The sequence below is a fragment of the Amblyraja radiata genome, chromosome 3, assembly GCF_010909765.2.
Source record: "Amblyraja radiata isolate CabotCenter1 chromosome 3, sAmbRad1.1.pri, whole genome shotgun sequence".
Lineage (NCBI taxonomy): Eukaryota > Metazoa > Chordata > Chondrichthyes > Rajiformes > Rajidae > Amblyraja > Amblyraja radiata.
The window spans coordinates 108878261-108891296 of NC_045958.1; the positions used below are offsets into that span (position 1 = coordinate 108878261).

At 46.3% G+C, this 13036-nt stretch overlaps 1 protein-coding gene across 1 annotated transcript in view; it reads right to left on the reverse strand.

Annotated features, from left to right (window-relative positions):
* Positions 1-2973: 2973 nt before the first annotated feature.
* sorbs2 (sorbin and SH3 domain containing 2) overlaps positions 2974-13036 on the reverse strand; it is a 230215-nt gene continuing 220152 nt past the window's right edge. The window contains exon 27 of the mRNA XM_033018570.1: positions 2974-4215. Within this exon, the coding sequence (XP_032874461.1) occupies positions 4154-4215 (62 nt within the window). The 3' untranslated portion in view covers positions 2974-4153. The remainder of the gene's footprint in view (positions 4216-13036) is intronic.

Sequence of the window (13036 nt, forward strand, 5' to 3'; positions counted from 1 at the left end):
CCCACATTATTTTGAGGATGTGGGAGGAAACCAGAGCACATGGAGAAATCCCACGTGGTTACAGGGAGAACGTGCAAACTCCACGCAGACCACAATGGATTAATGTACAGAGGGTGGTGGGTGTATGGAACGAGCTGCCAGAAGAGGTAGTTGAGGCAGGTATTATAACAGCATTTAAAACACACTTGGACAGGTACATGGATCGGAAAGGTTCAGAAGGCTATGGGCCAAACGTCAGACGAGCCTTCGATGGGGCATTGTGGTGGGCATGGACAGGCTGGGCAGAGCTTGAGTCCGTGCTGCACAACTCTGATTCCATGCCTCTTTGTATCGAGGCCAGGATCGAACCCGGGTCTCTGGCGCTGTGAGGCAGTGGCTCAGCTAGCTGTGTCACTGTGCAGCCGTCCCCTCCCCCTAATGTGTGAAACGTCACCAGTCCAACAATGTTTCATGAATCTAACCCTTGCATTGTGCCTTGAGACACTTTTGCCAATATTCTTTTAGAGTCTTAAAGTCATACAGTGTGGGACTAGTGTAGATGGCCCAACTTGCCCACACCGACCAACATGCCCACGTTCGGCCCATATCCCTCTAAACCTGTATCCATGTACCTGTCTAAAATGTTCCTGAACATTGCGATAATACCTGCCTCAACTACCTCCTACGGCAACTCGTTCCATACACCCACCACCCGTGGTGTGAAAAAGTTGCCCCTCAGGTTCCTATCTTTCCAGGATGATCAGCCATGATCAAAGGCCGAATGGCCTACTCCTGCACCTATTGTCTATTGTCAGCTTAAATCGATGTCCTCTGGTTTGTTGATTACCCTACTCTGGGCAAGAGACTCTGTGCGTCTACCTGATCTATTTCTCTCATGATTTTGTACACCTTGACCTCATTCTCCTGCGCTCCATGGAATAGAGTCCTAGCCTGCTCAACCTCTCCCTGTAGCTCAGGCCCCTCGAGTCCTGGCAACATCCTCGTAAATCCTCTCCGCCCCCCCTTCGCAATTCGACAACATTGCTCGAATTAAACTTCAAACCAAACGACGACAACAACAACAATGAAACGAGAACTTCAGTTCAGGCAAAAATTTATTAGGGAGTGGAATACACTAAAAACCCACAAAAAGGTTAAACTGCTTCCTCGGCCGAAGGAATCTCATTGCATCAAAATGAATCAATTGGTGTCCAGTTACGAAAGAGATTTTCTAAAGATCAGTTACAGAGCATAGAAAGAGTTTTATGATACAGGCGACATATGTGGGCGTTTCCATCATAAAAGAGGAGAGAAGTTGATTTCACAGCAGCGCTGCATGCTGTAAACCACACTCAAAAGTTGAAGCTTTAGAATCGCAACATTAATGCCGTCAGTTATGGTGTCATCAAAGAGTATTGTTAAATCAATCCAGACCATTTTTTCCTTTCATCCCCCCATTATTAATCTCTATAAAGATATATGTACAGTTAGATTTTTTTTTGCTGGTAACACTATGTTTGCAAAAACTCTGCCATAAAATACTATCGTACACGCTCGCACCATCTAAATGTGCTTGCGATTGGCAAGGAGAACGTTAGTAAAAAGGGGGGGGGGGGGGGTCGGAGAGTAAGACAGAGACTTACAAAAGTTTCCAAAAAGTAGTGACTTTGTGGTTAGGTTTCAAAACTCCACAACTAAAACATCTGTACAAGAAGGTAAAGCAGACTTGTATATACACATGTACACAAAATGGGGAAATACAAACACTGTAGTAAACTCAAGCATTTATGAAAGAAATTAAAACTCTCACACTCGTGGTTGAACTAAGGTGCACATGCACTTAACGCATCCTTCATCTCGCCCGTACGTTCCTGCCCAACCTTGGCAATCAGTTTGTCGTTTTAGTTTAAGGGCCTGTCCCACTTTCACGACCAAATCCACGACCTCTGCCGAGTTTGCCCTTGACTCGTACTCGCAGCGTGGTCGTCACGAGGTCGTAGCAGGTCGTGATGCTAGTCGTAGGTACTCGTGGCATCAAGTAGGTCGGGGCGTTTTTTCTAGCCTGATGAAAAATGTCCACGAGTAAAAAAAGGTTGTGAATTAGGTCATGAAAGTGGGACAGGACCTTTAGAGTACGTGATGATCAAATTCTTAATAAAAACTTTAGACAAATCGAGCAGCTTAGATGATGCCTTCTAAACGTTTTATCCAGGAATGACATATCGACCTTTATTCAAATACTGGAAGTAGCTTAGATTTAGACTTCAGAGATACAGCGCGGAAACAGGCCCTTCTGCCCCACCAAGTCTGCGCCAACCAGCGGTCCCCATACACTAGCGCTATCCTACACACAACAGGCACAATTTTTACCAAAGCCAATTAATCTACAAACCTGCATCTCTTTGGAGTGTGGGAGGAAACCGGAGCTCCCAGAGAAAACCCACGTGGGTCACGGGGAGAACGTACAAACTCTGTACAGACGGCACCTGGAGTCAGGATGGAAACACAGGTCTAAGGGGCTGTGAGGCAGCGACTCCACCACGCCATGATGCCTTCTTAATGTTTTATCCAGTAAACTGCATGTTTATTAAAAGGGTCTACCATTATACAAATACTGCAGTTTCTTCCAGGAACTTTCTCGATTAGGGAAGGACCAAGAAGGATTCTTGATCAGTATGTGTGTCAGGGGGTTATGGGGAGAAGGCAGGAGAATGGGGTTAGGAGGGAGAGATAGATCAGCTATGATTGAATGGCGGAGTAGACTTGATGGGCCGAATGGCCTAATTCTGCGCCTATCACTTATGTACTTTGAAAACATTTGGGATTAAGAGAGGGATATCTCCCACACTTGAAGTGCTGGAGTAACTCAGCGGGTCAGGCAGCATCTCTGGAGAACGTGGACAGGTGGCGTTTCACAGAGTGCTGGAGTAACTCAGCGGGTCAGGCAGCATCTCTGGAGAACGTGGATAGGTGAAGTTTCACAGTGCTGGAGTAACTCAGCGGGTCAGGCAGCATCTCTGGAAAACATGGATAGGTGACGTTTCACAGAGTGCTGGAGTAACTCAGCGGGTCAGGCAGCATCTCTGGAGGACATGGATAGGTGACGTTTCAGGTGGGGTCCCTTGATCGAGCTTTGCTGTATGCAAACCGTGAATAATACTTAATGGACATCAGGGAAGTGAATTTCAAATGGTGCATTGGCTCTCTTGCTTTTCAAAGCTCTTAAAGATCGCAAGGTTCGAATCGATACTGACAAAACATCTTGCCTCACACCTCGATCCGACATCAACTTCCAAAATGCAGTCACATAAAAATTAAAACATTTCCATTCTACAAACGTTTAAACACCACAATTCTGGACGAGCGACCTGAATATGACTTGCCTCAAAGAATGGTGGCAACGTTGAACCATCTCTCTATTCTATGTTGCAAATCTTCCTGATACAATTTTCTAGCTCACCAGTTTCAAAGTAGAATGGGTGGAAGTGGAGGAAAAAACTCCAAACCACCTGCACAAATCACTGGGTTGTGACCGATTCCCATTATCCCATTAATTGGCGGTGCTGGCTCGAAGGGCCGAATGGCCTACTCCTGCACCTATTGTCTATTGTCTAATTAGCAGCAAAAATAAATCATCAACCAGTTTGGAAAAGTGTGGAAACTACATATCTCTCCACCTCTGGTTTCAAAGTGACAAATTGTTGTAGCTGTACAAGTTACTGGTGAAATACATGCTGAACGGATTATGCATTTATTCTACTTTGTGACAAAAATCATCGGTAATAAAAGTTAGTTGACAACACAAAACTGTAATGCTCCTGCTCCGAATGGAATAAATAAGCATTCACTATCACCACCATATATGGGGGGAAATAAAATAAGTGCACCTTAACAATAACAATAATAATTATATTCAAAAAACAAATGCTCGAGACATCGTGGAGCGGCACACCAGGCAACACAATCAGAAGGCGTTGTGTTTAGAAATGTCCTTGTTACTCGGTGGGAGGCTCTGCCGACTTGTGCATAGCTTCTCAACTTAGATGCAGTCAACCACACCACTGCCACAAAAGGTTGTCCTTTCAGTGTTTACAGATTGCGACTTGTTTTTAATGAGAGCTTGGCAGAGGTCACTGTGCTAAACTCATAGTGGATGCAAAATGTGCGTGCGTTTTTATAGCCTCTTGACGTAGTTCCCTGGAAAGGTACCGAAGCACTTGGATCGCCGAGACGTCCCTGCGATTGAAGAGAAAAGGCAAACTTCGTTACATTCAGGCATCTCGGTCGTTTATCCTGTCATCCCCACACACAGAGTCTCGTTTCATTCAGCGCTTCACAGTTTCAATAACGCCCGCAATAAGCGACGCTCAATTGCAATCATATACCTCGATTGTAATCACGTTGTCTTTCCGCTGAATGGCTAGCACGCAACACAAGCTTTTCATTGTGCCTCGGCACACATGTGGCAATCAACTAAACTGAAACTGAAGCTAAACAGACAAAAATCTGTAGCCTCCCTTTAATCTGGTATTTTGTTGGTTCACATGCTTGATCAATGGTGATTTAACATTAATGTTTTATTATTATTATTATTATTATTAATGTTTAGTGTTTTCTGAATCACTCATAACTGTCCATATAACCATATAACAATTACAGCACGGAAACAGGCCATCTCGGCCCTACAAGTCCGTGCCGAACACCTATTTTCCCCTAGTCCCATCTACCTGTCACTGTATGTTATGTTGTTACTTGTGGGCGGAGCACCAAGGCAAATTCCTTGTATGTGAATACTTGGCCAATAAACGTACTTACATACTTACTTTTCCCTGTGCCTCGGTAAACACGTGACAATAAACTCAAACTGAAACATATTTTTCTGAGGTTCTTTTTTAGTTTAGTTTACAGATACAGCGTGGAAACAGACCCTTCAGCCCACCAAGTCCTCGCCGACCAGCGATCCCCGCACATTAACACTATCCGACACACACTAGGGACAATTTACAATTATACAAAGCCGGCAAACCTGCACGTCTTTGGAGAGTGGGATGAAACCGGAGCACCCGGAGGAAACCCACGCGGTCACTGGGAGAACATATAAACTCCGTACAGACAGCACCCGTAGTCAGGATCAAACCCGGGCTCTCAGCAACTCTACCGCTAGTCCACTGTGCTGCCAAACAGCAACATTAGACACACATGGATGATGATTGTCGAGATATGGAAGACCACTTAATCACCAGCCATGGCTTAGGGTCAATAGCACAGTAAAGTACTATTGGTAAATATTAGACCAAATGTGTGGCTGTGTGTGTGTGTGTGTGTGTGTGTGTGTGTGTGTGCGCGTGTGTGTGTGTGCGCGCGTGCGTGCGTGTGTACACAATCTGTACGGATCTTACAGAAACATATAGGATCTTATAGAAACATATAAAATTATAAAAGGACTGGACAAGCTAGATGCAGGAAAGATGTTCCCAATGTTGGGCGAGTCCAGAACCAGGGGCCACAGTCTTAGAATAAAGGGGCCATTTAAGACTGAGGTGAGAAAAAACGTTTTCACCCAGAGAGTTGTGAATTTGTGGAATTCCCTGCCACAGAGGGCAGTGGAGGCCAAATCACTGGATGGATTTAAGAGAGAGTTAGATAGAGCTCTAGGGGCTAGTGGAATCAAGGGATATGGGGAGAAGGCATGCATGGATTATTGATAGGGGACGATCAGCCATGATCACAATGAATGACGGTGCTGGCTCGAAGGGCCGAATTCTCTGCCTTCGTTTCATACTTCCAGCATCTGTGGTTTTCGCTTTAGGGGATCGGAGTTTAGTTAATATTTTTATGATGAGATCAGTCGTACTTGTACGATGATGCATGAAAAAAATGACCAGGAGTACCTATGAACCTATCGACCGTCAGATGGCAAGATTTAGCACCGTTTCATAGAATAAAAATATAGAACGTAGACCAGTACAGACACAGAATGCTGGAGTAACTCAATGGGTCAGGCAGCATCTCTGGGGAATATGGATAGGCAACGTCTCGGATCGGGACTCTTCTTCAAACTGAAAGAGGGTCCTGACCGGAAACATCGGCATGGTATCGCAGCGGTAGAGTTGCTGCCTTAGAGCGCCAGAGACCCGGGTTCGATCCCAACTACAGGTGCTGTCTGTATGGAGTGTGTGCGTGCTCCCCATGACCTGCGTGGGTTTTCTCCGGGTGCTCTGGTTTCATCCCACACTCCAAAGATTTGTAGGTTAATTGGCTTGGTAAAATTAGTCAATTGTCCTTAGTGTGTGTAGGATAATGTTAGTGTGCGGGGATCGCTGGTCGGCAAGGTCTCGGTGGGCCGAAGGGCCTGTTTCCACGCTGTACGTCTAAACTAAACTAAACACATGGAAACATAGAAAATAGGTGCAGGAGGAGGCCATTCAGCCCTTCGAGCCAGCACCGCCATTCATTGTGATCATGGCTGATCGTCCCCAATCAATAACCCGTGCCTGCCTTTTCCCCATATCCCTTGATTCCACTAGCCCCTAGAGCTCTATCTAACTCTCTCTTAAATCCATCCAGTGATTTCGCCTCCACTGCCCTCTGTGGCAAGGAATTCCATAAATTCACAACTCTCTGGGTGAAAACGGTTTTTCTCATCTCAGTCTTAAATGGCCTCCCCTTTATTCTAAGACTTTAATCTGTGGCCCCTGGTTCTGGACTCGCCTAACATTGGGAACATTTTTCCTGCATCTAGCTTGTCCAGTCCTTTTATAATTTTAGGTAGACAAAAGTGCTGGAGAAACTCAGCGGGTCAAACAGCATCTGTGGAGCGAAGGAAATAGGCAACGTTTTGGGCCGAAACCCTTCTTCAGACTTTTATAATTTTATATGTTTCTATAAGATTCCCCCTCATCCTTCTAAACTCCAGTGAATACAAGCCTAGTCTTTTCAATCTTTCCTCATATGACAGTCCCGCCATCCCAGGGATCAATCTTGTGAACCTACACTGCACAGCCTCAATCACAAGGATGTCATTCCTCAAATTAGGAGAGCAAAACTGTACACAATACTCCAGATAACAAAATAACTGTGTGTTATTTTGTGTAAGCCAGCAACAGCTGTTTAGTGCATCTTGTAGCACGGGGACAGAGCTCTTTGGCCCACAATGTCCGTGTTTAACATAATGCCAGGTTAAACTAATCTACTCTGCCCGCAGAAACAGAAAGAATACCGAAAGAATACTATGCACCATCCGATGAAGGTGCATCAAATTTGGAAATTGAACCAACTTGCCCTGGTGAGAAAGGTTCATTTCCCCTAAGCACCCAATATATCCGGCTAAACTATCCTGCAGAGGTGGATGATTCTATTGACTAGGGAGCCCTTTTCCCCCAAACTTCCTCAACCATTGGAACACAGTGCGGCAAAGAGTGGAGTCATGCATTTTGGTGGTAGGATCAAAGGCGTAGACTATTTTCTGACTGGGGAGAGAATCCAGAAATCGGAGGTGCAAAGGGGGACTTGGGAGTGCTATTGCAGGATTCCCAAAAAGTTCATTTGCAAGTCGAATTGGTGGTAAAGCCCCTGTCGCCCTGTACGAGGTAATTCACGTGTTCTCCCGAGTTTTCCCCTGATTCAAACTCGGAGAATGTCCGTAGCGGGTCCGTAGGAGTTTGTGGATGTCTCGTAGCGGCTCATAATGCTGACGGTAGGTATAAAAAGTAACAATTTTTTTCATCACGAGTATTTTTTTACTCGTGGACATTTTTTACATGGATGAAAATAAAACGGATTTCCCGAGTACCTACCGTTAGCATTACGAGCCGCTACGAGACATCCACAAACTCCTATGGACCCGCTACGGACATTCTCCGAGTTCGAATCAGGGGAAAACTCGGGAGAACTCGTGAATTACCTTGTACAGTGGGACAGGGGCCTCAGGAAGGCAAACACAATGCTAGAATTTATCTCAAGAGGGATACTATATAACTTTGTCCGCCCCCTTCACGTGGTGTCGATTTGCCTACCTGGGGTACGCAAGCAACGAATCTCACTGTGACTTGTCACATGTGACAATTCAATTAAATTAAATCACCTGATTAAAATTAAAGGACCTGAATACAAAACGATGTGACGCTGAGGCTCTATAAGGCGCTGGTCAGGCCGCATTTGGAATATTGTGAGCAATTGTGGGCCCCATATCTGAAGAAGGATGTGCTGGCTCTGGAGAGGGTCCAGAGGAGGTTTACAAGAATGATCCCAGCAATGAGTGGGTTAACATATGATGAGCGTTTGTCGGCACCGGGCCTGTACTCACTGGAGTTTAGGAGGATGAGGGAGGAGGGACCTCATTGAAACATACAGAATAGTGAAAGGCCTGGATAGAGCGGATGTGGAGAGGATGTTTCCACTAGTGGGAGAGTCCAGGACCAGAGGCCACAGCCTCAGAATTAAAGGATGTTCCTTGAAGGAGGAGGAAATTGTTTAGTCAGAGGGTGGTGAATCTGTGGAATTCTTTGCCACAGAAGGCTGTGGAGGTCATCGATGGTTATTTTTAAGGCAGAGATCGACAGATTCTTGATTAGTATGGGTGTCAGGGGTTATGGGGTGAAGGCAGGAGAATGGGTTTTGAGGGGGAGAGATAGATCAGTCATGATTGAATGGCGGAGTAACTTGATGGGCCGAATGGTCTAATTCTGTTCCAGTCACTTATGACCTTAAGACATTCTGAGCAGATAGTCAAGGAGTAGTGTACTAACACAATAAGTGTGGTACACTAACAGTAAACAAAATGTAGTATTCTAACACAAAAACAGACAGAGTGCTGGAGTAACTGAGCAGCTCAGGCAGTGATTAGTACGGGTGTCAAGGGTTATGGGGAGAAGGCAGGAGAAAGGGTTTCGGAGGGAGAGATAGATCAGCCATGATTGAATGGCGGAGTAGACGATGGGCCGAATGGCCTAATTCTGCGCTTTATCACTTATGAAAGCAGCACGAGAACATGGATAGGTGACATTTCGGGTCGGGACCCTTCTTCAGTCTGATAAAGGTTCCTGACCCAAAACGTCACCTATCCATGTTCTAAAGAGACCTGTTGGGTTATTCCGACACTTTTAATATTTATTTTGTAAACCAGTGTCTGCACTTCCTTGTTTCTCCAGCACGTTAACACAGCCTGGGATTGATTGATTGATTGTTTGATTGATTAGTCGATTGAAAGATACAGCGTGGAAATAGCCCTTCAGCGCACCGAGTCCACACCGACCATCGATCAACCCGTTCCTGCTAGTTCTACGTAATGCCATTATCACCTCCACTCCCTACACACTAGGGGGAAATTCACAGAGAGCCTATTAAGCTACACACCCGCACATCTTTGGGATGTCCCGAGAACCCTGAGGAAACTCACGGGAGAACGCGCAAACTCCGCACGGACAGCACCCGAGATCAGGATCGAACCTGGGTCTCTGGGGTGCCGTGAGGTATCTGGAAATGACCATGCCCCCCTGTAGAAAGGCACATGGCTTCACTTGGCTGCCTATCTGTCCAAGGAGGCAACGTTATTTCACAGCGGTCCGAGAGCCACCAAGAACGCGGACAGACATCATACTGAAAGGTTTATTGTACGTACAAAGAATAAACGTGGAGGAACTAGAACGAGAGAGACACAAGTAAGAATAAACAACGTTACGACGAAAACAAGAGAATTGTAGACATATAGAATAATGTCGAGGGGAGATGTCTGATTGCAGGTTGACCCTTTTGACTGAGAAAGATGATAAATATGCCTATAGATGCTGTTATGTTCTATTAGAACATAGAATACAGGTAAGTACAGGGCAGAAACAGGCCCTTCAGCCCACAATGTCTGCCGAACGCAATGCCACGCCTTATCAGCCCGCACATAATCCATATCCCTCCATTCCCTGCATATCCACAAGCCTCTTAAATACTACTATCATATCTGCCTCAACCACGACCCCCCAGCAACGCCTTCCAGGCACCCACCCCTCTCTGTGTAAAAAAGTTGCCCTGTACATCTCCTTTAAACTTTGACCCTATCAGCTTAAAGCTACCGTACTAGTATCTGATATTTCCATCCTTGACGCCAGCACTTCTTAAAAAGGTAAATGGTTCACCCAAGGGCGAATGAAATTATTTTGGGGTGAATGAAACTAGAGGGGCGAATGAAGGGTGAATGACTTAATTTGTTCAGATATATATATATATTTTTTTTTTTTCTATCCTTAAAAAAGACATTGCCATTAAAGTGGATGATGAGTTATTATTGGTTTTTAATGTCAGTGGAGCTGGAAATGTGATTTGGTTTTTTTCTCTCTACCTATGGTTTTCTAATTTCAAAGTAGCGGGATATTTCCCACATTTACTGTCATATAACCTTTTAGGGAAGGCCAGACGAGCTAGTGGGATCATAAATTTTTCCAAGAAACAAATGGCAGTGATCAAAGCCCAAAAGGGTAGGATGGGGCTGAAGCCCAGTGTTTGGCTGTTGGAGTTTTTTTTTAATCGTTTTAATAGAATGATTTTCCAACTCCAGTGGTAATTTAACTTTTTTTTCCCACTCCTGGTTTTCTTAACATATTTTTAGGATGTTCAAAATGTTGAATAAAATAAACACTTCAGAAATTAGTTAATTTATGTGTTTCGCTCATGTGACAAAATAATTGATATGTAAAATTGTTATATAAGGGAGAGAGAATAAGACGAAAATCACCAAAAAATAGAAGAAAATTTAGTCAAGGGTGAATGAAATTTTGTGATAAAGATTCAAGGGTGAATGACACCAAAATAATTTAAGAAGCACTGGCTACGCTTTTCAAAAGTTTATATACTTCTATCAGATCTCCCCTCAACAGCAAAAACAATTCAATCGGTCCAACTTCTCCTCTCAGCTCTTGTGCACCTTCTCCAAAGCCTCCAATAGACAATAGACAATAGGTGCAGGAGGAGGCCATTCGGCCCTTCGAGCCAGCACCACCATTCAATGTGATCATGGCTGATCATCCCCAATCAGTACCCCGTTCCTGCCTTCTCCCCATATCCCCTGACTCCGCTATCTTTAAGAGTCCTATTTAGCTCTCTCTTGAAAGTATCCAGAGAACCGCCCTCTGAGGCAGAGAATTCCACAGACTCACAACTCTCTGTGAGTCTCCACTAAGCGACCAAAACAACTGTCCTCTGTATATCGTGTTGTAACTTGCGAGCAAAGCACCAAGGCAAATTCCTTGTATGTATACATACTTGGCTAATAAAATGTATTCAATGCAAATATTTATTCAAATGCGGCCTTACCAAAGTCCTATAAAGCTGCAAACACAGAGTGCTGGAGTAACTCAGCGGGTCAGGCAGCATCTCCGGGGAAAAAGGATGATGAGTGACGATTCGGGTCGGGACTCTTCTTAAGTGTGAAGAAGGGTCTCGACCTGAAACATCACTTATCCGTGTCCTGCAGAGATGCTGCCTGACCCGCTGAGTTACTCCAGCACTCTCTGTCAATCTTTGGTATACATCTGCAGTTCCTTTCTACACATCCTCTAAGGCTGCATCCTGACTCCTGACCCTGACTCGGTGCCCTGCCCGATGAAAGCAAGCATACCCAATGCCTTCTTTACTGGACGGAGAGAGAGGGAAAGCAAGGGTTCTACTTGAAGTTAGAGAACTTCAACTCTCCCCCCGACTCTCAGTCCGAACACGGGTCTCGACCCGAAACGTCACCCATTCCTTCTCCCCAGGGATGCTGCCTGTCCCGCTGAGTTAATAAAGTCGGTGCTATTCAGAAACAGTTCCACCACCGAACCACTGTGCAGAATACGTGTATTTTTGAAAAACAAAAAAACCGGTAACATATGGCATTTCATTAATATCTTTCAGAATTGGGATGGTGACCGGATGCTGACTTGTCCACAGAAGCACGACTCAGAGTTTCTTCTGCGAGGAGGCGCGCCGGAGGCAGTGCGTCTTCAGTCACATGCGGGACAGAGGTGCAACCGAGATATTCTGGGAAATGCCGTTCTGATATCGCTATGGTACTCTGGAGGGCCACGTTTCGTAGCAAGGTGGAGGAGGTCTGCTGGTTCTGGACCAGGGTGGTGAGCACACCGATGAGGGAGCTCATCTGCTCGGCCAGCTGGACCCAGCCCACCTGGATGACGTTGTGGAGGTGCACCATGTCCGTGTGCATCTGCTTGTTGCCCGACTGCACGCTGGAGTGGACGTTTTCCATGGTCTTGCGCAGGAGGTGCATGCCCTCGTCCACCAGCATGCCGAAGGTGGCGGACAGGGCCAGGAGGTTGGAGTCCTGCTCCTGGCAGCTCTTCTCGCTCTGGCTGGCGGGGGGGACGCTGGCCGGGACGTTGCCGATCATCTGCTCCAGGAACTCGCTGGTCGGCCCGAGGTAGTTGGCGACCTCCACCTGCATCCCGCATGGCATCTCGCACGGTGCATTGGCCGCCTCACCGGCAGCGTCCATCTTCCCCGGCCCTCCAGACTCCTCCTGGAAATCATGGGACGGCGGCAAGCACCCGTCGACGCGCTCTGGTCCTAAGGGAGGCGCACATTGAATCGGGATTACAGGGAGAGCTGGAGAAGAAGGGGTCTTGCCCGGAATGAGGTTGGGAGACGATGCCGGTGATGCCAGAGTGATTTCTTCCACGCCCGGTAAACTTATCGCTTCGCTCTCGGGCTCCGTGCCGCCCAGAGGTTTGAGATACGTCCAACTCATCCCCTCAGAGGACACAGAGGCAGGTGACCGGGCTGGAGTGGGCTTGACCAGAGGATCCATCGCGCTCCCGTCCATCAATGGACTGGCTCCACTGGGCACGGGGGAGGCGAGACAACCTTCCTGGGGACCCGGGGGCTGTTCCGTGCCCTTTTCCACGGATGATTCCACAAGTGGAGGCAACTGACAATCTGGGAAGACAAAATAAGGACAAGACACGACTCCTTTATTACTGGTATACTTTGCTGGGAAAACGGCAGGCAGGCAAGTCAGTCAGACAGACAGGCGCCGTTTGGGGGAAGAGACTTACAGAAACAGGCAAAGTGCGCA